The sequence below is a fragment of the Neolamprologus multifasciatus genome, chromosome 16 (assembly GCF_963576455.1).
Source record: "Neolamprologus multifasciatus chromosome 16, fNeoMul1.2, whole genome shotgun sequence".
In the NCBI taxonomy this organism is placed as follows: Eukaryota; Metazoa; Chordata; class Actinopteri; order Cichliformes; family Cichlidae; genus Neolamprologus; species Neolamprologus multifasciatus.
Window position 1 is genome coordinate 8,958,490 of NC_140454.1, and position 23,527 is coordinate 8,982,016.

The 23,527-nt window shown below is 40.8% G+C and overlaps 1 protein-coding gene across 17 annotated transcripts in view; it reads right to left on the minus strand.

Annotated features, from left to right (window-relative positions):
* The window catches only part of caska (calcium/calmodulin-dependent serine protein kinase a), a 156,882-nt gene that overhangs the window by 31,518 nt on the left and 101,837 nt on the right, over nucleotides 1-23,527 (minus strand). For 13 of the 17 annotated variants that reach the window (XM_085134994.1, XM_085135007.1, XM_085134999.1 and 10 more), the window contains exons 6-13: nucleotides 23,202-23,304; nucleotides 20,498-20,673; nucleotides 19,368-19,490; nucleotides 12,766-12,849; nucleotides 12,534-12,633; nucleotides 12,111-12,128; nucleotides 11,237-11,358; nucleotides 3,137-3,214 (exon numbers count right to left, since the gene is read on the minus strand). In XM_085134994.1, the coding sequence (XP_084991120.1) occupies nucleotides 3,137-3,214; nucleotides 11,237-11,358; nucleotides 12,111-12,128; nucleotides 12,534-12,633; nucleotides 12,766-12,849; nucleotides 19,368-19,490; nucleotides 20,498-20,673; nucleotides 23,202-23,304 (804 nt within the window). The remainder of the gene's footprint in view (nucleotides 1-3,136; nucleotides 3,215-11,236; nucleotides 11,359-12,110; nucleotides 12,129-12,533; nucleotides 12,634-12,765; nucleotides 12,850-19,367; nucleotides 19,491-20,497; nucleotides 20,674-23,201; nucleotides 23,305-23,527) is intronic. The other 4 variants (XM_085134995.1, XM_085135000.1, XM_085135006.1 and 1 more) reach the window with 1 other exon arrangement.

The window sequence follows — 23,527 nt, forward strand, 5'->3', positions numbered from 1 at the left end:
AGACAGGACGAGGAAACAGTGGATGGAAATAACTCATGTGGTTATGCAGCGAAAACGCAGGGTTTCAAGTAGCTGGTTAAAAAGCTCAACCCAAGGTCCAACATTCCAGGTATAGCAGCAGGTAGAGATTTACTATCGCACTATCGCACTATAATGCTGCCACTACTGGCATCTTGTTGGAACACATTCACACTTCAGATTAGGTAATGTGTCATCAATGACAGCAGCTCACTGAGAAAATGGAATCATTCTAATGCCACTAGAGGATGGCTGCAAAAGCAATCACCATACACCCCATGCCCCAAATAAGCCAACAAAATAAAATAACTACCCAACGTTAAACTTCTCCATTTGGATATTGTTCAGGCTTAAATTAAGGGACGACTGGCTGATGTGGTAACATAGACCAACGTAGCAGATTGCTCTCCTCTTAACATCCACAATTGTTAGTTACTATACTGTGCCTCTCAACAATGTTTATTTTTAAGTGAACTATGACAAATAATATGGGTTGTTCCAGATTAGGTAAGTGACATTATTGTACTGTGTCTATATGTTATTTAGCACTGATTAGCAGGTATCTTCATCCATGTGTAGCACCCACACAGTTTATGGATGCAACTTGTAGAGACCAGAAACCGGTGGATGATGTCATAGTGGGCATATCAATCTTTTATATGTAGTTAATAAGTGAAAACGGTAGCATGGTGCCATTGACTAGCTAGCTAGTGTTAGTAGGCTAAGATACATTTTCAATGGTTTCACAGATATTCTATACTGTCAGTAATAATATACTGTTATTTACTCTGATTGGGGCAATCTGATGACCAAAGATTCAGCATTACAGTAACCAGCTACAGGCCACCTATGCAGGTTTTGCTATGTATGCTCTACATATTAGCATTTATTTATTTGAATAGATTTTATAGTATTATCTACACTCTGTCTGCAGGTTCATCTTCCAGCAATAAGAGAGTACAGCACTGGCATCTATAACAGATAACTCTCCTGTCACTTGCTGCTGCTGATAAAAAATACTTACTTTCAATTTTACAAGAGAAACGTCACTGATGACATAAGACGAGCCAGTGTTGCTTAATAATAGTCAGAAAAGTGTGAAAGCACACCGCTGCTAAATTTAAGAATGTAAGATCTGCAACTAAGCTATCAACGTGTAAAGTTGATGCTGTGGGTGTTTATGGCTGGACCGCCATTAGACCCTTGTATCAAGTATAATTCACTGTCAGACTGATTTGATTGCAGGTCAAACAGAATCAAATTTACACTTAGCAGCTTTAAGGAAGCTATTATGCTCCTCCTATTATGCACTTATTTTCCATCAAATAATGCTCCAATGGTCGATGTTCATTTTAAACAAGGTCAAGGTTTCAAATAATGAGGTCAGTGTATGTATAATTAATCTATGTGAGCCAACAGCTCAGACTGCTCTAAACATTTGGGGTATAGGCTGCCTGTGGAGCATTAATTTCAAGTTTTCCATGCAGTAGTATCCATTCTTATTTGGATGGATATGCTCAATATTTTGGTATATTCAGCACTTTGTTTGAAAGCGCTTTATAAATAAAGTTATTATTATTATCAAATTGAAGCAAATGAAGAGATCTTCTATTCAATAATATTTCTCTTTACATGAGAAGAAACAGCATGAGGGATGCCCTGCCTGTCTGGGGTCTACAACACTAGCAGAATGCTGACTGAACCCAAAGAAAATGTGTTTTGTCACCAGCTCTAGCGTTCAACCCTGAGGAAGACGGGTGACATTTGTGTAGGAAGTGCTGGGAAAGACAACATATCTGTTTTCTCTGTTTTGCCACACAGTGGTGAAGCTGCAGGTGGAGTGGCATACTCCACTGGTTTTCAGGGTTTTCTTCCTACCCTTAACAATTGTAAAAATACACGCGGCCCTGTTCCCAGATTTTGTTTTAGAGCCAGCCTCTACAAGGGTCAAATCAGTGACTACCCACGTCCCTGTGCCTTGCTATGGATAGTAACTGGAACTGGACGGTGGGGTGGAAGACGGCTTAGTTGACCGAACACATATTGAGCTGTGCCTGGTTGCTTATCTGGCCCTATGGTGGCTTCTAAAGTCTTTTGTCTAAGCACTGCATCTCAGGTGGACAACATTTATTAGACTTTAGTCTGTCACCATGCTCCACACATACCAGGCAATATTCTTCTGTTTTACTAGCCAAATGTAAAGCTTTATCTAAACAGAGGCTTTTCCATTCGTTCTGTGGAGGCCATCTTTATAGTTTACAGTACCAAAGATCTCTTGTTGCCTCAGGGTGTGCAAGCACTTTCTACCAGGGGAATGGCAACCTCGTGGGCCCTTCTATGAGCGACTATCAGCTGGATGTGAAAGCTCCTTCAGTGGCTCATTCTGTCTTTTCTGTCATGCACTAAGGTGCTTGAGGTTAGGCTCTTGTTTGGTAGTATGAGAGAGAGATAGAGAGATAGATTTTTCCTGAAGGAGAGACACTAAGTCAAGCACCAAGTCGCCCCGCCACACAGCTGCACTCCGTGAAGAGTCGATATTTAAGGGATAACTGTGAAGACGACAGGGGCTATCAGTGCAGGTGTCACATATGTAATCACATGTAAACAAAGGGGGGGCAAAATATACTGTATTTTTGTACCTCTTTCCTCTCCTTCACACAACAGAAGGTGCTTTTTTTTCCTCTTTTTTTTTTTTTTTTTTTTTAAATAAACAGACCTTAATGAAACAGAACCTCAAGTACACATACTACTCCATAGACTCTAGTGCTTAATGTCTTATTAGAATAACAGCAACAAGAAAATCATAGGGAATTATTTTCAATTTTGTTTAGGCCACCCCAGACACACTTTAAGGACCCCTGGTTGTGCCAAGACCCACAAACAAACAGCAGCTTCTTTAGAGGTGAGCAGAGCGATCCATAGCAGTGAAGAGTTGAGAGTTTTAGTGAGCGAGAGGATTAATGCAGCCTGAGCAGAAACAGAAGTGTGTGGTGAACAAGAGAAAAGCAGTAAGTGTGTCATCCATACGAGGTATTAAATTCATCACACACATCGCATGAATGCAAGTGTTGATGTGAAGAATGTAAGCGTGGGAGGAAAATAATGCACGTTTTCTCACCTCTTTGGCTCTCTGCACGGCATCACTGGGGGGGTTTCGGATCTGTGGGGATGACTTGGTGTTGATCTTATCGTAGAGCTGAAAGATAAAAAGCAAGAGGACAATGAGCTGGACAGCGAGATTGTGACCAGAAATTAGTTTTCACTGAGGTCAACACGACCAACGACACGTCTTCTACATATTTGCTATATCAGACAAAGCTGTTCATGGCTGCAACATTCACATAGTAACTTCCTGATGCTACATCAATATCGCTTTATTGAACACATTTGAAAATGTGGGAATGTGTACATGCTTCCACTTTATTTTCACGATTGACTAGATTTCTAACATACAAATACGAGTTACAAAAAAAACCCAAGAGCAACAACCACAACAAAAATCCCAGAATTACCTTTTTTGGCAATTTGCGCTACAGTAGCTCATCTGTTGGATCGGACCGCGTGGGCCACTTTTTAATCACTGACCACTGCAGACTGGGAACACCCCACAAGATCTGCACTTTTGAAGATTCTCTGACTCAGTTGTCCAGCTATCACAATTTGGCCCGTGTCACACACGTGCTCGCATCCTTGCGCCTGCCCATTTTTTCTGCATCTAACACATCAACTTTGAGGACAAGAGAATCCTTAACATAACCCAACCACTAACAGGTGCCATGATGAAGAGGTAATCAGTGTTATTCATGTTATGCCTGATCAGTGTATAGAGACACATAAGATATGGAGAGAAAACTATATTAATAATAATAAAAAAACACTATGACAACAAAAAAGAAAAACTCTTCAAAGACCAAATAAGAATGGATAAATGTATTTTGAATAATGTCTTCTGTGGCCAAGGCTAAGCGAAATAGTAAATGGCCTGTATTTGTATAGCGCTTTACTTAGTCCCTGAGGACCCCAAAGCGCTTTACACTACATTCAGTCATCCACACACACATTCACACACACTGGTGATGGCAGCTACAGTGTAGCCACAGCTGCCCTGGGGCGCACTGACAGAGGCAAAATCCACAACGACAGCACACATTTGCAAAATAATGTGTGGCACCTTAGAACCATTCAACCACTTCCATCCTCTGACCTTTAGATTTGCTCTCCAGCTCCTTCAACAAACCACTGAATGAGGGGATGTTTTAGGAACATTGATGTTTCATTCACTAATAACCAAGAGCACAAAGACATTCTGACAGCAGGCGGTGGCCCAACACCTTACTCTGCCCTTCAGGCTGTTTTTCCCCTTTATATATTATATTAAACACATTATATACATTATATTTAAACCCAGAAAATGGTTAGAGCCTTAATGTTTATCAGAACACGGTCAATGTGCGTATGTGCACAAAACTGCTCAACTAGTACACCTTTCCAAGTTTTATGAGTACAAATTCCCAAGGTTTCAGCAGCAACAACAACCACATCTCTCTTTGGCTGCATCAAGTGCACACAAAATTAAAATTGATGTAACACTTAAACTTAAAGCAGTTTCGATGAAAAAGCGTAAGCTTGAGTGCTAATGTCACTTTTATAGTTTGCCACCCCATCCTAAAACCGCCACAACCTTGTTTCCTCATCACTCTGACTGGAAGACAACAGACACAAGCTTATAAAATCCTGTGACTAATGAACAGCACTGCTCTGCATCGCCGATGTTTATTAACGAGACTGCATGTCTGGATAGAAAAGTGGCCCTGGACACAGTCCAAACAAAAGCAGCAGCTGAAGCTCAAATCAAAGCAGAGCGTGGCTTTTTGGAACAAAAGACACAGACAACCACAGCTGTGGAAAGCAGCTCTAATCATATACAAAGCAACAACAATGTGATGTTTGAGGAGCAACTTGTAGTTTTCATTTAACCTGCTCTGCAGTGCATGAGCGGGCTGCATAATGTGTACAAAGAAAAGCACTCTCGGAGGCAGACACTGAGAGTCACAGACAAACGGTGTTTGTACCAGCCCTAGACTCAACGCCGCTCTGTTCTCCCTCTTACAACCACGACAGCAGACGACATCATGCAGCGCACAATGATAAACATTAACCTAAAAAATCTTTTTGCATTTTGTACACCAAGTACATGTAGCTGCTGTTTCACTGCACTGAGACATTCACTTTGCTTCTAGTTTGAATCAAAAGTGTCTGCAGCTGTCTTAAGAAAAGCGTGCCTTCGTGGAGGGGGGTGAAATGCATAAACAGAAGTCGTCTGTGGTGCTACACATGCCCAAAACTGAAGTTTGAAGTTGTGCGACTAAATACTCGGCTGCCTCAGATTCTTATTTTCTGGTTCACGATCACAAAAAAGCCCCAAAATATTTTTATATATATTTCTAAAAAAAATAATTTGTAAACAATGACAATCCTAATTTCATCTGAATAATTGACAGGAAGACATGCAGGTGTTCTTTGGCTGGTGTTCTAATTGTATTTAAATTGAGCCCATTATGCTCATTTCAACTCCATATTTTAACATGGCCTTTACTAGAGTAGCTTTGCATGACTCACAGCTTGAAATAATCCTTATTTTTTTTAACCTAATTCCAGGTGTTAGTGCAGCCCATCAGTTCATCCTGTCTGAAATGATCCATTTTAGCTCCCTTCCTCTTCCCTTAAGCAAACTTGATTCTGATTGGCCATCCCAGGTAGACTAAACATTTTAACAGGTGGGCGGGGCTTACATGTTTACAGCCAGAGCTCTGCACCTGAGATGATGATATAGAGCCAGTCTGGACTGGAGCACTTAGGGCAGCATGAAGCTCGAACTTTTGGCTTTTTCACTTGAGCCACAGTGAGTATTTCTCAGGGGAAACAACATTGAGATCTGCTTTGTTTCAACCAGAGCCTTGCCTTATTTTTTGGTTTCAAATGCCATGGCTCCAGTGGGAACACAAAGCTGTGCCTCTTCTGGCATCCACTTTGGATAATTGTTTCAGTCTCTTCAGTCTGACTTTCTCCTGCCTTCCTGTCTCAGCGGTGCAGCCTTCTCTCTTACAACATTATCATCACTGTTTCCGCTTCACCTCCAGGTTAATTTTTTTTTATTTATATAGAGAAATAGAAGTGTGGAAATATGCAGATGGTATGTAGACTGAAACCTGTTGGTTCAGGTGGTTAAGAAAAGCCTGGGTAGGCACAACAGGCTGGTGTGCATGATTCATAAATCCAATTTTACATATGCACTTGTTTTTTTTGCACAGGGTAACAATGTTTCCACATAGCGTTGGTGAGGCTTAGTAATGACACACACAAATCTGGAATGCAGTGTTAATTTTAGTTCTATAAAAGGGAACAGTGACTTCTTTCCATTATAGAGCTGTAGGGGAAACGAGAAAACATCAGCTATCGCAATGAATGAGCTGTAAAACACATCTGGTACATTCCTGTAAGTTTCTAATGGTTCATCCACACATGGACATCAGTCCTCTAAACTGGACTGATGAGGGCTGGCAGACAAAGGAAGAGAGACATAGGAGAGGAGGGACTGTGAGTGAATAGCAGTATACTGGGGAGGAAGATGCTGATTACAACATTAGGTAGTTCCAATGCCTGTACCGCTGTGACAACCTGACATCGCCAGAAAAAAAAAGCCCCAAAATAAACCTACACAGATTGTACGCAGACATCTCAAGAGTGCATTTGTATCCAATCCTTTTTGAACAAACTCCTCAAAAGACAAACGGCACACTCCTCAGGAAACCTGAATGGTGCTTGGCACCACGAGTGTGTGCCGTGCCACACGCCGTCCGCAGCCACTGAGCATTTACACATATTTACTGCGCTCACGTCCTCATGCTTTCAACATCTTTCTGCTTTTGTTGAGTGTTAAGCAATCGTGAGCTGACCTCTGATGGAGTTTTACATAAAAGTGTAGCAAAGACCGAAGTCTGAATCAAGGGTAACAAAAGACAAACCAACCAGACACTCAAAGATATGTGCACAGATGCAGATTTCACTGTTACAGCTGTCACACACAGGCACGTATTCGATCATGATCTCGTGACGGCGTGTGCATGTGGCAACAGCCACGACAAACAAACGACGGCTCTTATTTTATGATGAGAAACAGTGTGACTTCCTAATTTCTTATTAGTGACAAGTAAATGCAGACATCTGTTCCTTGAGGGTAACTTCTTTTTTCTCGCCTCCATTAGCTCGAAAGCCTGAGGAGTTTCGGATACACGAGGAGAAAAAAAGAAAAATACAAATACAAATGCACTCGACTAAAATGCCTCATTATACATGTCAAACGCCAGAAACACACACTGGGGGATGTCGGGTTGACTTCGTATTAGCTTGAGGCATGTCTTGACAAAACTCTTTGTGCTAACACATCAGATGAAGGGGAAAAAAACGGAAGACAACAAACTCACCCAAAAGACAGAAAGTGTAGTGTCACAAAAACACAGCCAACAGATCGCAAACACACAGACATGAGTTTTGTAAGCCAGCAGGCTCCATCCGTTCACCGTCTTCAGGATTTTGTGTATTCCCTCGATGTGCAGGCGACTTTGAGCCGCGCATACAGTGATGAAGGGTGCGCTTGCTGTGAATGGCACTGAGGCTCAACAATACCAGCCATTGTTTATTTTCAATGACCGAGGCTGGCCTGTGATGCTCTGTCCTTTCCTGACTCCCCCTCCTCAGAGCAGGGCTGGGGTGTGAAAGTGGGGGTGAACAGGAGAGATCTGCATGTTTGACTGTTTCATGTTATTGTATTTGAGCTGCTTACAACACAGAGTGTTTGTAAAAGGGCTTGCACTGTTGACTGGAAACTGTATATTCAAAGATGTGGACAAATTTGTCATTTGTCATTGAAACAATTGATATCATTGTGTACAGTGAACATGGATGAGAGAAAGCAAAGGAGAGAGCTGGTTGAGGAGTTCTATAGAGAGCAATGTTAAAGACAAAGGCCATAAGACAATCTCCAAGCAGCTTCATGTTCTTGTGACCAAAGTTGACAATAGTATTGCAAATTAGAAGGTTAATGAGACTGTGGCCAACCTCCTGGGACTCAAGAGGAAATGCAAGACCAGGTTGATCAAAAATGGTCTGGATGATTGAACAAGAGCAACGAAATCATCCAAAACCAATGAACCAGTGTGTTCTGATCACACCATCCGTTTAATTTTGAACACTAATGAACATCAAAAACAGGAATGCACCAAAATGCATGCTGATGAGCCCTAAAGCTTCTGGGAGGATGTCCTTTTGTCAGATGAGATGAAACTGGAGCCTTTGACCTTTCAGGTGAGCTCTGTGTTTACAGAAGGAAGAAATTAAAGAACACCATGCCTACTCTGAAAACTGGAGCTTGGAGACACTGCCCTTCAAAGCTGAGACAGCTTGAGCAGTTGCTGCAAAAGGTGGTCCTACAAAATATTCTCCCGAGAACCAGCCTATACATTTATGTCACATTGTGGACATTTGGTTTTGGTCTATATCTTTTGACTTACTTGAGCTATCCTACTAAGTCCTGATGTACTAAATAGAGGACATCCTGGGCTTTCCACTGATATCTCATGTGTTTGGGTGGCCTCTTTTAGCTCCAAAGTGGAAGGAAATCCCCATAAAAGTTCAATGGTTCTCCGGAAGATATTAAATTAAGGGTACCATCTTTGGTGTCCATGCTAAATATGGAATAAATATTAAGGGGATGCCATTAGTTACAAGAGTTTGTCTTTTAAATGATGAAGTATATCTAAAAATTTGTCCACACTTGTACTTTAGAGCAAAAATAACTAAACACATAATTGGCCAAAACAGTCCTGAGAGCTGAATTTGACCAATCAATCCTACTTTGAGTCAAATCCTAAGTTAAATTCTCCCATTGATTTTAACCAATTTGTTTTAAATGCAGAAATATGTGTATTAAAGTAGCTGAGCTAAATCTCAACACAGAGCACATTAACTGGCATTTGCTCATATTCATTGTAATTATCTTTCACTTAACGATGTGGCTCATTTACCATAAAAACACAGCTCACACCGGCTTTTTCAGTTTAACAAACTACAGCGCAGAAATCAGACTAAACAAAGTGGATCAAAGGAAGAGAAAGCACAGCTGCCTCAAAGGCAAAATGATGTGCTCGGGGTCCAACTAAATCTTAAATGTGGTCTGGCCTCTGTGCTGCGATATTGTGACCCAATACGGTTTGAATGTGGCGCACCAGTTGTAGGTCACGGTCTGCTGCTGTCACCTGCGACTCAGATGTTTCTGTCAACATCTCTGAGTCACGGAAACAAGCAGCAACCGGACCATTTGTCAAGTCCAAGCGAGCTGCTGCTGCTGCTGTGTTAAGGACACATCTTAAAAAACAACATGACCTTTTCATAATGCCTCCAGAGGAAAGAGCATCCCTGTGTGTGGAAAGATGCTATTTATGCCTTATATTACAAGCAATGACTGAATCTTATAAAGGGGTTATTTCCACAAAGACATTGTGCCCCCTGCAAAAACACTGGTTGAGAGGTACATCACAGTAGTGGAATGGGGGCACTAAATGCTTTCCCAAAACCCAAAGCATGTTTACAGTGGACCTGTTAGGCTTTTTCTTATTTTCTGTCTTTATTTATTGTTAAAAAAGTTCATGCCTATATTAAACATGTAAAGTTTGAAAGCCATAGCTGTACAAGTTATGGCGTCAAAAGCTCAGGCTTCTGTCTGCTCTAAATGATCCATTTCACACACTTTTTTCTACACTCACCTGTGTATGATGTCACAGAGAGGACGTATCCCTTTTATAATACAGTACTGTCCCTGACCACAGACGCTGCACGCACCTGCTGTTCGACCCTAAAACATTAAATTGAACTGTGAATAATGCAAAACTTCACTATCAGAGGCCGAAGTTAAAAAAAATGCAGAGCTGGAAATGAGCAGGAAAAGGTTTTAATATTCATGCGTGAGGCTGCTTCCAAAACCCCTCACTGCAGAAAGAGTGGCTGCTCTGTCCAAACCAAACTCACAGACGAGCAGCAGAATAAAGAGGTAATAAAGTTTATAACACATGATTATGTAGCAGTAAGAAACACATATTTTTAAAAAGGGCTTTGTTAACAACACCTGTAAGAAGAGGCTGTGGAAATTGTTTCACAGTAAAACAGAGCTGTAGTATTAAGTGATGATTTCATAGGAGCAGCTGGGATTATCAACAGTTTCTGTGTATTAACACACTATACTTTACATGTGATGTTAGGGCTGCTCAATTAATCGAATTTTAATCTCGATTACAATCTGGGCTTTCAACGATCATTAAAAATGACTGAGCCGATTATTAGCACCTCCCTCGTGCTTTACTCTCGCGCTGCTCCGTGTGGCAAATCGACGCCTGAACGCCCACCCACACCCTGGGCCATCTGACCTCAGGAATTCGCATGATAAGGTGGGGCCAGGTTTCACAATGAGCTCACCCGAAACTCTGGCTGATTGGGACCCACACCCAGTTTCACACCTTGGCTCAGGCGATTAGAGGATCATCAGGGGGTCCTTTTGTCCCTCTGTGGGGGGACACTCCCACTAGGTTTAAATCTGGGACTCCCCACCATTTGACCTTAGAACTGAAGAAGCTTCTTGGATGAGAGGTGAAACGTCCAGACGCTTTCCTTTGCAAGCTCCTTTGACATTTACAGGGTTATTAATACATCTTTAGATCAAGCTTCATGTGCGATAGAATGGGTGCAGAAGTTTGGATTTGTAGGCTATGAAAGGCAACCACAGTGGACTCTTTAAAATAAGGGGATGCAACTGAAATAAAATGGACATCTGGCTATACATCTAATATTTGTGCATGCTTTTGGAATAATCATCTGAGTGACAATGACCTGGAACAGAGCTAGTTCTGAATGTCTATTTTTAGCTTAGGCTCAGTTCACACATCACTGTGTGATCTGCACAAAACTTCCATCCTTACAGTTAACGACGCACAGTCAACTGTAAACCAAATACCAGAAAATTATATTAAAGTTTCATTTTTTATAAATAATATTTAAAAAGACTATTAATGGAAAAATACAACAACAAAAATAAAACACACTATCTCCCACTGTTCCAGCTGTTAGAGTGAAGTGTTGACAATCGCTCATTTGCTTGTGTGACACTTACATCGAGCAGTGTGTGTAGATGCTGGTCCTGGAAAACACTGTGGAGGAAATCTAAATCTTTTTCACTGCAGTCCGTCAAAGCGTGGATCTCCTCTAAACTGTCCAACACCTGAGACACAGCACCTGCAAAGCACGCACATCAGAAGTCCATTAGTCACTCAGCAAATCTGCACAGCTCTCAAACGCCAAAACAGTTTCTCAGTTATTCAGCCTGGCTGCACTTTCGATTAGGTCTGTCACAATAATGACTTCCATTTGTATACAATACAATATGTATTTAAATTTAGCACATCTCTACTTTAAGATCATCAGGGCTGTCTGTGTGAACTCGTCCTTCAGCGTGAGATTATCGTAGTGGGCAGGTGCACAGCTCATTTAGAGAAAATATTTATTTCAAAAATAGAATCTAATTTAGTTTCTTCTACTTATCAGAGTTACAAGACTTAAGTTAAATTTACTACACAGCGCACAATGCATACATGTGCAATGGGACAGAACAAGCCTTACAGGAGGGGCACAAGAAGATTTTTTAAAAGGAGACAAATTTGATATCAGGTAAGGTTGTGATCACTCCTCATACACGGGCATGACCTCTAAACTGTTATAACAGCCCCTGTGTTTAAGTGTGGGTTTGTAATATAAAAATAACTACACTTCAGGGATCATGCCAGAATAAGCAGCAGGACTGGCACTACCATTCCAAGACTTGGACACAACATCTAATCATTTATTTTAGGTGGCATAAAATGGCCACAACAAACTTGCTTTTAACAGTTAAATGTGAAACAACATATCAAATGGCAAAGGCAGTTATGGTGACAGGGCTACACAAACTACTACAAAGCACAGCACAGAGAGAACAAACAGGTACCTACGTTCTGCTGCTAGCAGTCCTAGCATGTGGGAAGCATTAAGAAAAATACACAAAAAATGAAAACATTGGCATTGTGCATAGGCTGCCATCAACATTTAAACAGTCAGAAGCAGCTGCTTCCCAAGTGCCTCTGAAATTAACACTGATAAACTGGAAATTATTTGTGTTTTCAGTTGCTGGAATCTTTATGAGACTATTAATCTTCATAAAGAGATACTCAGTAGATCCTCTGATTACAGCTCTTGTCTTTGGTGTATATTTAAGAGCTTGTTGCACAAACTTTCTTGTAATAACCTGCACAGGGCCTTACAGAGAAAGGAGAACTCCAACATGAAAAAAAGAGGAAGGAAATTAGAGGGAGAACGTGTGATTATTTAGCCAAAAAGACAACAAAGAAGAGCTTGACTTCTGTGTCTTTGTCTACCTGAGGATGTGGGATCATCGGAGAAGTCTTGGAGTTCCTCGGGTGGATCTCCGTAGAAGGAGTTGAACTTGTGACTGGACACTGCAGCCAGCACGGCTCCCTGAAACCACAGCAGGAACATGAGCACATGCATCTGTGGCCCCAGCTATGTATATCGTCAATACACACTGAGATGAACAGAAGTCATGAACGGAAGTCTTGAATATTACAATATGATATTGTAATATTAAACCTTGAGCTTCCTCCTGGCGTTGAACTTTCTCAGCTGCTCCACGGTTTCCGGCAGGTGGATTTTGTAGGCGTACCGATCCCTCTCCTTAGAAAGAAAACACAGAGAGGAAAATTGCTTACACGAGCTTAAACCGACTTCTTACACTGGGAGGATTCTACTGAAGAGTTCTGCTGAGCCATGTTTGGCACTGTCATCATAGCATGGACGATTTATTGGACACTACACTTTGAAAGCAGTGGGCTTTTACCACTCAGAGAAGGTCAAATGAAAAAGGACATGCATTATGTATGGACTAAATAATTCATTCACACCTGAAATTAAAATGTTGTCTGTACCTGGAGGACAAGGATCAAAACCCCCCAAACAGTTATGCAGATATAAATGGTAGTAAAATGCACTGGGATCAAAGCAAGACCAGCTAACCCACAGATCCCAGTTTGTGTAAACACAATCTGCACAGTGTTCATACTCTGAGGAAATAAAGAATCCACCTGGGAAGATGAAGGCTTGTCCATGTTCTCTTGCAAATCTAATAAAAAATGTCCAATAATCTAATTTTGTACTCTTGCAATTTTCTCAGACTCATGGTGGACAGTCTCTTTATTCCAAACATTTCCTCCCCCAAAACTAGCACTTACATTACCCACAATGCACTGCAACAGAAAGTTCAGTTAAAGGCTAAAGCATGATTTAAAGTAATGTGGTTGCAGTCAAACCTTAGGCTTTCAAGAAAGCCACATGTTGCAGCAATGTGGCCTGTTACAGCTTCGATCACTTCTATGCTACAATATGTTATGATGTTTGCTGCTCTATCAACATATGCACTCTGTTCTTCTCTTCTGTGTTTCATTGAAAACTCTACGTGTGATGGCAGATGCACAGCAGGAGCAGATCGCTGAACTGAGAGTAATTAAATGTCTTCAACATCTTTCGACAGACTTTGGAGGGTATAAGTGGCAAAATGTGGTTGGATGTTTTCTGATGCAACTTCCAAAAAGAACTCTTCAGGTGTAAAAACCTATGTGCATTTTTAAATCTATATTCCAGATTATATATATGTGGAAACAGGTTAAAGGTACAAGTAAACAAACGCTGTAGCATGTTTATCAGGTACTGTTCTGATGAGAACAATAAATCACACAAAGTAACATCACTTGCAGACAGGCTGCTGCAAACAAAAACGTTATGCCAGAACCTTATTAAATAACGTGTTCTGGCTAATTAGCCACATGGCGCTGCCTCACAGTGTTTGTGTTGCCGTCAGGCTGTCAGAAAGCTGCAGTGGGAGTTTTGCCACACAAACGGTACAAGAAGCACTGCAGAAGATTCAATTCAATTCAATTCAATTTTATTTATATAGCGCCAAATCACAACAAAAGTCGCCTCAAGGCGCTTCATAGATACAGAGAAAAACCCAACAATCATATGACCCCCTATGAGCAAGCACTTTGGCGACAGTGGGAAGGAAAAACTCCCTTTTAACAGGAAGAAACCAGGCTCAGGGAGGGGCGGCCATCTGCTGCGACCGGTTGGGGTGAGAGAAGGAAGACAGGATAAAAGACATGCTGTGGAAGAGAGACAGAGATTAATAACAGATACGATTCAATACAGAGAGGTCTGTTAACACATAGTGAGCGAGAAAGGTGACTGGAAAGGAAAAACTCAATGCATCATGGGAATCCCCCGGCAGCCTACATCTATTGCAGCATAACTAAGGGAGGATTCAGGGTCACCTGGTCCAGCCCTAACTATATGCTTTAGCAAAAAGGAAAGTTTTAAGCCTAATCTTAAAAGTAGAGATAGTGTCTGTCTCCCGAATCCAAACTGGAAGCTGGTTCCACAGAAGAGGGGCCTGAAAACTGAAGGCTCTCCCTCCCATTCTACTTATAAATACTCTAGAAACAACAAGTAGGCCTGCAGAGCGGGAGCGAAGTGCTCTAATAGGGTGATATGGTACTACAAGGTCATTAAGATAAGATGGGGCCTGATTATTTAAGACCTTGTATGTGAGGAGCAGGATTTTGAATTCAATTCTGGATTTAACAGGAAGCCAATGAAGGGAAGCCAAAACAGGAGAAATATGCTCTCTCTTTCTAGTCCCTGTCAGTACTCTTGCTGCAGCATTTTGGACTAGCTGAAGGCTTTTCAGTGAGTTTTTTGGACATCCTGATAATAATGAATTGCAGTAGTCCAGCCTGGAAGTAATAAATGCATGAACTAGCTTTTCAGCGTCACTCTGAGACAGGATATTTCTAATTTTAGAGATGTTGCGCAAATGGAAGAACGCAGTCTTACATATTTGTTTAATATGTGCGTTGAAGGACATATCCTGGTCAAAAATGACTCCAAGGTTCCTCACAGTGTTACTGGAGGCCAAGGTAATGCCGTCCAGAGTAAGAATCTGGTTAGACACCATATTTCTAAGCTTTTCAGCGCCGAGTACAATGACCTCAGTTTTATCTGAGTTAAGAAGCAGAAAGTTAGTGGCCATCCAAGTCTTTATGTCTTTAAGACATTCCTGCAGTTTAACTAATTGGTGTGTGTTATCTGGCTTCATGGACAGATAGAGCTGGGTGTCATCTGCATAGCAGTGAAAATGTATGCTATGTCTTCTAATGATGCTGCCTAGGGGAAGCATGTATAATGTAAACAGAATTGGTCCTAGCACTGAACCCTGTGGAACTCCATAATTAACCTCAGTGTGTGAAGAGGACTCTCCATTTACATGCACAAATTGGAGTCTATTAGATAGATATGATACAAACCACTGCAGTGCAATACCTGTAATACCTACAGCATGTTCTAATCGCTCTAATAGGATATTATGGTCAACAGTATCGAATGCTGCACTAAGGTCTAGCAGGACAAGCACAGAGATGAGTCCACTGTCAGAGGCCATAAGAAGATCATTTGTAACCTTCACTAAAGCTGTTTCTGTGCTGTGATGAACTCTGAAACCTGACTGAAACTCTTCAAATAAACCATTCCTCTGCAGATGATCTGTTAGCTGTTTGACAACTACTCTTTCAAGGATTTTTGATATGAAAGGAAGGTTGGAGATTGGCCTATAATTAGCTACGACTGCTGGGTCTAGAGATGGCTTTTTGAGTAAAGGTTTAGCTGCAGCCACCTTGAAGGCCTGTGGTACATAGCCGATTATTAGAGATAGGTTGATCATATATAAGATCGAAGAATTAATCAATGGCAGGACTTCTTTGAGCAGTTTTGTAGGAATGGGGTCTAAAAGACACGTTGATGGTTTGGAGGAAGTAATTATTGAAGTTAACTCAGAAAGATCGATTGGAGAAAAAGAGTCTAACTTAACATCAATGGAACTAAGAGTAGCTGTAGATAATATTACATCTGTGGGATGATTATTGGTAATTTTTTCTCTAATGATAAAAATTTTATTTGTGAAGAAGTTCATGAAGTCATCACTAGTTAACGTTAAAGGAATGGTTGGCTCAAAAGAGCTCTGACTTTTTGTCAGCCTGGCTACAGTGCTGAAGAGAAACCTGGGGATGTTCTTATTTTCTTCAATCAGTGATGAGTAGTAAGCTGTTCTGGCTTTGCGGAGGGCTTTCTTATAAAGCAACAAACTATTTCTCCAGGCTAAATGATGATCCTCTAAATTTGTGACACGCCATTTCCTCTCCAGATTACGAGTCATCTGCTTTAGGGTACGTGTTTGAGAATTATACCACGGGGTCAGGTACTTCTGATTAGAGACCTTAGTTTTCACTGGAGCTACAGTATCCAGAGTCGTACGTAGTGAGGAGGTGAAATTATTAACAAGATAATCGACCTCTGTTGGGGTAGCGTTCAGATAGCTGCTCTGCTCTGTGTTGGTACAGGGCATTGACGATGATAACAGTGGCTGGATTATATTCTTAAACTTAGTTACAGCACTTTCAGAAAGACATCTACTTTGATAAAGTCCACTCTCCACTGCTGCGTAATCAATTATTGTAAATGTAAATGTTATCAAGAAATGATCAGACAGGAGAGGGTTTTCAGGAAACACTGTTAAATGTTCAGTTTCTATGCCATATGTTAAAACAAGATCTAGAGTGTGATTAAAGTGGTGGGTGGGTTCTTTTACATTTTGAGAGAAACCAATTGAGTCTAACAACAGATTAAATGCCATGTTGAGGCTGTCATTTTTAGCATCAACATGGATGTTAAAATCACCCACAATAATTATTTTATCTGAGCTCAGATCTAAATTAGATATAAAGTCTGAGAAATCAGACAGAAACTCTGTGTAAGGCCCAGGTGGACGATAGATGATAACAAGTAAGACTGGTTTCTGAGTTTCACAGCTGGGGTGGACAATGTTAAGCATCAGGCTTTCAAATGAATTAAAAGTCTGTCTTGGTCTTTCATTAATTAATAGACTGGTGTGAAAAATTGCTGCCACACCGCCCCCTCGACCTGTGCTTCGAGACTTCTGGTAGTTAGAATGACTCGGGGGTGTTGATTCATTTAAACTAACATAATCATCCTGCTGCAACCAGGTTTCTGTAAGGCAGAGTAAATCAATTTGTTGATCAATTATTAAGTCATGTACTAACAGAGACTTGGAGGAGAGAGACCTAATATTTAATAATCCACATTTCACTGTTTTACTCTTTGGTTCAGATGTGGATACTGTATTGTTCTTTCTTTGTAAATGTTTAAGTTGTTTGTTGCTGGTTTTTAGTTTGTTTTTTGTCTTTTTGGAAGCAGACACAGTCTCTATGGAGATGGGTTTTTGGAGGGTAGCAGGAGGAGAGAAGCTGCAGAGAGGCGTGTAAGACTGCAACTCTGCTTCCTGGTCCCAACTCTGGATAGTCATGTTTTGAGGGGTTTAATAAATTTGTCGATATTTCTAGAAATGAGAGCTGCTCCATCCAAAGTGGGATGGATGCCATCTCTCCTAACAAGACCAGGTTTCCTCTAGAAGGTTTGCCAATTATCTATGAAGCCCACATCATTTCTGGGACACCACTCAGACAGCCAGCAATTTAAGGAGAACATGCGGCTAAACATGTCACTCCTGGTCTGATTGGGGAGGGGACCAGAGAAAACTACAGAGTCCGACATTGTTTTGGCAAAGTTGCACACCGATTCAATATTGATTTTAGTGACCTCCGATTGGCGTAACCGGGTGTCATTACTGCCGACGTGAATTATGATTTTATTGAATTTACGTTTACCCTTAGCCAGCAGTTTTAAATTTCCTTCAATGTCGCCTGCTCTGGCCCCTGGAAGACAATTGACTATGGTTGCCGGTGTCTCTAGCGTCACATGTCTGAGAACAGAATCACCAATTACCAGAGTTTGACCCCCAGCGGGTGTGTCACCGAGTGGGGAAAAACGGTTAGACACATGAACGGGTTGGTGGTGTACCTGGGGCTTCTGTTTAGGACTATGCTTCCTCCTCACCGTTACCCAGCCGTCTTTCCCCAGCTGCTTGGGATCTGCCGGGGAACAGCTAGCGGGGCCTACGCTATCTTCGGCTGCACCAGCTACAGGGGCCTGGCTAGCTAAGGGTGAGTGAAGGGTGCGAAGCCGAGTCTCCAGTTCAGTAATCCTGGCCTCCAGAGCTGCAAATATGCTACATTTGTTACAGATATCATTACAGCTAAAGGAGGCCGAGGAGTAACTAAACATCTGACACAATGAGCAAGAAAGTGCAGAAGGGACAGATGAAGTAGCCATGGTGCTAACGGGTCGGCTACGAGCTAAGCTAGCGAAACAGTACAGAGACAGTGAGTGAATACTTTGGCTATAAATTAGGTAGTGAGTACACAGAAAGTGCGCTTCGGATGAAGCACGTGAAGATTATACTATGAAAAAAGAATGTATTTAAAAGTTGTTAATTAAACTGCTAAGCAAATAAGCTACTCAGAAACACCACTGTGTTTGAGCAGGAACAGGAAGCGATACTATACCACAGAGCGAGCGAACACCAAGTGATCCATTTTTGGTTCTCTGCCTCTGATGTAATTTGGTAAAAAGAAGAATTCAGGTTAGGTTTCATGCACTGCACAACTGTGTGGGTTTGTGTGACATTCTGTTAAAAAGGGGAACGTAATCAACACTAAGTGTCGAGTCTTGCGCTGCTCCAGCTCGATCTCTCAGACAAACACTGATGTGTCTAAACTTTAGCAAATCAGGGACACCTATAACGGACTAAAATGCAACACTGAAAGTAGGGGTGTCCTTTAAAACTCAGAGATTTGATTGATGTGTCAGACCACTTCCAGATGAATTCCAAGTCCCTTGGCAGAATTGTCAAGAAATCATTTTTAAGTACCCCTCCATCCCTGCCCACAGAAGAAGACACAATAAAAGCTTCCTCTGACAACACATGACAAGCGCCAACACCACTGAGCTGGCACTTCCTGTCATTGCTTTCCTGCTTGAATAGCTGACTGATCATTGCGTGACAACTTCAGGCGACGTGGCATTAGTATTCCACTTGTGTCAAAAAAAAAGGCTAAAAGTTTTACAAAAGTCAAAACTTTGGATACATGTCAATGCACTCTTACTATTCCTCAAATGGAGCCCAGCATAATGGTCAAACTATATCAGATTTGACACTTTGAGACAAAGACCTTGAGCCAGGGGTGGTTAAGAGCCTCGTAGACTGTGATTCTCTCGGCGGGATCCAGCATCAGCATACGCCTCACCAAGTCCTTAGCACTCTCTGAGATCTGATTCCACTGGCGGGGATTCATCTACACACGCAAAAATACCAAAACAGGAATATGAAATCATAAGTGTCATGTTGGCATCATCCATTTGTCCCTGTGCTATACATACAGCAGTCTCTGGGGATAATAGCTTCTATGAAGCTATTATGAATTTAGCTTCATAATAAATGAAGCTAAATACTGCAATCCCTCCAGTGAGCATTTATGTGGGGTATGATAGTATATATATATATATATATATATATATATATATATATATATACACACATATTTGTATTGCCCAGTATCTCATAAAGGTTTAGGTTGCTTCACAGGCATAAAAAACATTTTAAGAAACAGGTGAATAGTCCAACAGATAGAAGTTAAAGGCCAAAATCATATTCTCAGCATGTACGAGTGTACAGTGGTATTCATATTATTATGCACAACTTGACAACAGTTCCAGGTTAAAAGAAGTTGGGTGTTTTGTACAGGATTAGTTTCCATAAAAATAATTTAATTCCATTTTATTTGTATTGCGCCAAATTACAGCAACAGTCGCCTTTATTTTGTAAGGTAAAGACCCTACAATAGTACAGAGAAACGTTCAACAATCAGATGATGCCCTATAAGCAATCATCATATGATTGTTGGGTCTACCTGACAATATAAAGGGCCATGAGGCCATGTTGTTGTGATTTGGCACTGTATAAATACAACTGAATTGAACTGAATTAAATTGAAGCAATCACTTGGCAATAGCATGAAGGAAAAACTCCCTTTTAACAGGAAGACCACTTCAGCAGACCCAGCCATCTGCTCCATCCAGTATTAATAATGCTGTTATTAAAGAGAATGTGTAATGAATGCATGCATGTATTAATGCTCTAGAGCAGTTTAATAGGAGACTGAACTTTGAAACATCTACCAGATAAGGCATGAATCCACCTCTACAGTGTTTGCTCTTAATGTGGTGACTCTTGTCTTTGTAGGATTTATAAGGACCACACAGCGGAGCTCAGACTGTGGCCGCACTTTGAATGGACCCTGACCTTGTATTTGCCCTTGCAGATGGCTTCAAACAGACGCTCCTTGGTGCCATAAAAAGGGAGACACCCCGAGAGGAGGATGAAGAGGATAACGCCACAGCCCCACACATCCACGGGTTTACCATACGGCTCTCTCTTCACCACCTCTGGGGCCATAAAGTGGGGAGTTCCTACGCGACCTGGAGTTACAAACAGAGCGTGCAAGTCAGGTAACAGTTCCAAAATGATAACATTTTGACAATAAAACACGCACAGCGAGACTTCCTTGTTGGTTCCCCGATCATTTCGATTCTTATGTTTGCTGAAATTGAAAAGGAAGTAGTTCAAGTTTTATTTTCTTTGTTTTTCCCTAATTACCAACAACCAGAAAGTAATGTCTCACAATCAACTGAAAAGAGGAAATAATACTTTACTTTGGTTGACTTCCTATTTTGATGCAAAGTAGGAAGCGCACGGTTTTCATCCAGGTTTAAAACTAAGACATAGTTTCTAATGTGCAGCGTTCTTACAGTAGCTGATATTGTCTACTACTTTATCTGTCCTTTATTAGAGTGAAACTAAAATTATGATGTTATCCCAAGTTAGTTGCAGCAATTTAAATGCAGCAAAACTGTTTAATTACTTTGGTTTCAACAGTCAAACAGGCAGTTAACCAGCTGAGCAGTGCATTTCTCTCCAAGTAAAGACTTTTAATTTAAAAGTAATTAATTTAAAAGGTTTTAAGAAATTCTACAACTGTTAATCTGCATTTGACAGATGCTGAACAAAATCTGACTCATAAAACGGGTACTTCATTTGTACGGGACATCAGTTACTGTGCACGGGAGTTACTACTGACTCAGAAATAACTGAAATAACCAGCACAAAAATCAATGTCTGGTCAGAATTAGCAACAGCACCAACACACTGATTCCAAATCTGCAAGATGTGGTTGCGATCGGCAGTCTATAAAGGAAGTTGCCAGTATACCTCCTGACAAAGGAAGCCTCCCTCTGCCATGAACACTCCCACACAGAGACTCAAAGTTTGAGCTTTACTCAGACTTGATTTTCTTTTTCTAGCTGAGGTATGGTACACAATGTTTTCACCAAGTTGATACCTTAAGCGTAGTGTGTACAGATTGACGAATTCTTAAAAAGCAAAAATTATTAAATTTACATGTGACAGCTCTCCATTTAAAAGTCAAGTCGGCTGTCAGTTTTCTGGCATCATTGAACAAACGCTGATACCATCTTAACACAGTGTCATGAGTGTTAAACTGTATTAAGTGCTCTTGACAGAAAGTGTCCTCCTGTGTTTTAAGGCTTTAGGGCTGTGACCGGGTACACTTTCAGGTTGGATCAGGTGAGGTAGCCTAAAAAGAAAGGTTGCTTTTAAGCAAACAAAAAAAATGCATCCTTTGTCTTTTCATAAAAGCCTTTAACTTGAAATTTAGAGGAAAATATCACAAAGTCAAGAAAAGATGTGAAGGAAAGGACTTTCAACTCCTGACTGAAATTACCCAGGTTGCCTGAAAGCACGATGTGCTGAAAGTATGATCTCCTAAAGATGCACCACAGAAATCCATGTGTTCTGTCTTTTGCAAGCTATTTAGCTCCCCCATTACTCATTCATTACAACTTAAAAATGTCATTATTATATTAACAAATATTACCCACTCTGCAGTCCCCTCATATTTTTGTGCTTTAACTAACATCATTAAGATGAAAACACTTTAAATCTCACCTTTATTAAAGCATTTAGGATCTCTGAAGTGAAATTAATTCTAAATAACACCAAAATGAGGAGAAAACTATATAAATTGAGTTATAATCACTATAATCATTAATTCGCTCTGATAAACCCACCTTACAAAGTGTTTCACACAGGACACAACTAATGAAGCTCCATAATTTTTACAAATCATCAGTGGGTTTAACAGCTGTTGAGATTTTAAAAAATATCCACATATTAGCGATGCATAAGAGTAACACAGTAATACAGAATTGACTTGCCAACATCGGCTTTCCTTATATAAAGAACATAAAGGAGGCGCCAAAATATCTTGTATCTTATATTACAGCATCTTGGTCATTTCACTTTTGCTCACTGACTATTTCACTGCAACCAAAGTCTTCTTTACCAGTGAGATGTGGTAGCTTAATGACTTAAAGGCATAACTTTCACCCAGGGGAGTGCACTGTCTCTGTGAATGGTCATTGGGGCTCAGGACAGGTTTCTGCCTGTTGTAGTTTTAAGTTGTTCATTTATGAACTGGAATCCATGAATAAACAATTCAAAGGGTTTCCAGCTTGTAATTGTTTCCAGTCAGCCAAATTGGAAGCAAAAAATATGACCAGTAAACTTTTGGCAGATCCTATTAATGATGTACTGATGAATGTACACGCTCAGTTATCATGAATATCATATTCTATAATTTCAAGTAAAGTATTTATATATAATATGCTGGGAAAGTCACTCTAAATTATATCGATATGTGTCATAACTATGTGTTTTTCTCAGTCATAAACCCCGTGTCCCTTATGTCACAAGTGTTTAAATGGTGTCTTCAACAATAAGTTCAATCATGGAGCAGAGACGTGTTCTGTCTCTTTGATCCCATCTTAGTGGAACTTTTCCCACGAGTCAGAAAAAAGAAAAATATCCCTAAACAAATGGTGACAAGGCATGCAGGGAGAATCCCGCCGTGTTGTGGTGTTTACTGTACCTCCTGCCACCAGTCCTGACTCTCCGAGCTGGATCGCCACTCCGAACCCGCCCAGCTTCACTGGAGCAGAGTTCTCTTTAGATGCCAGCAACACGCAGTGAGGCTGAGAATGAGAGAATGGAGAAGGAAACAGAGATTTTAGCAAATTAAAGAGTGAAATTCTCCTATAAATAACAGACATCACACGAGCCAGACACACCCCAAACCACCACCCACCACGGCCACACACAAATAACTGAGAGCGTGGGAAGATCAGAGTAGGACGTTTGCTGTAGTGTCTTTATACGACTCCAGTTATTTTAAATACAGCATTGACTTTTGCTTTT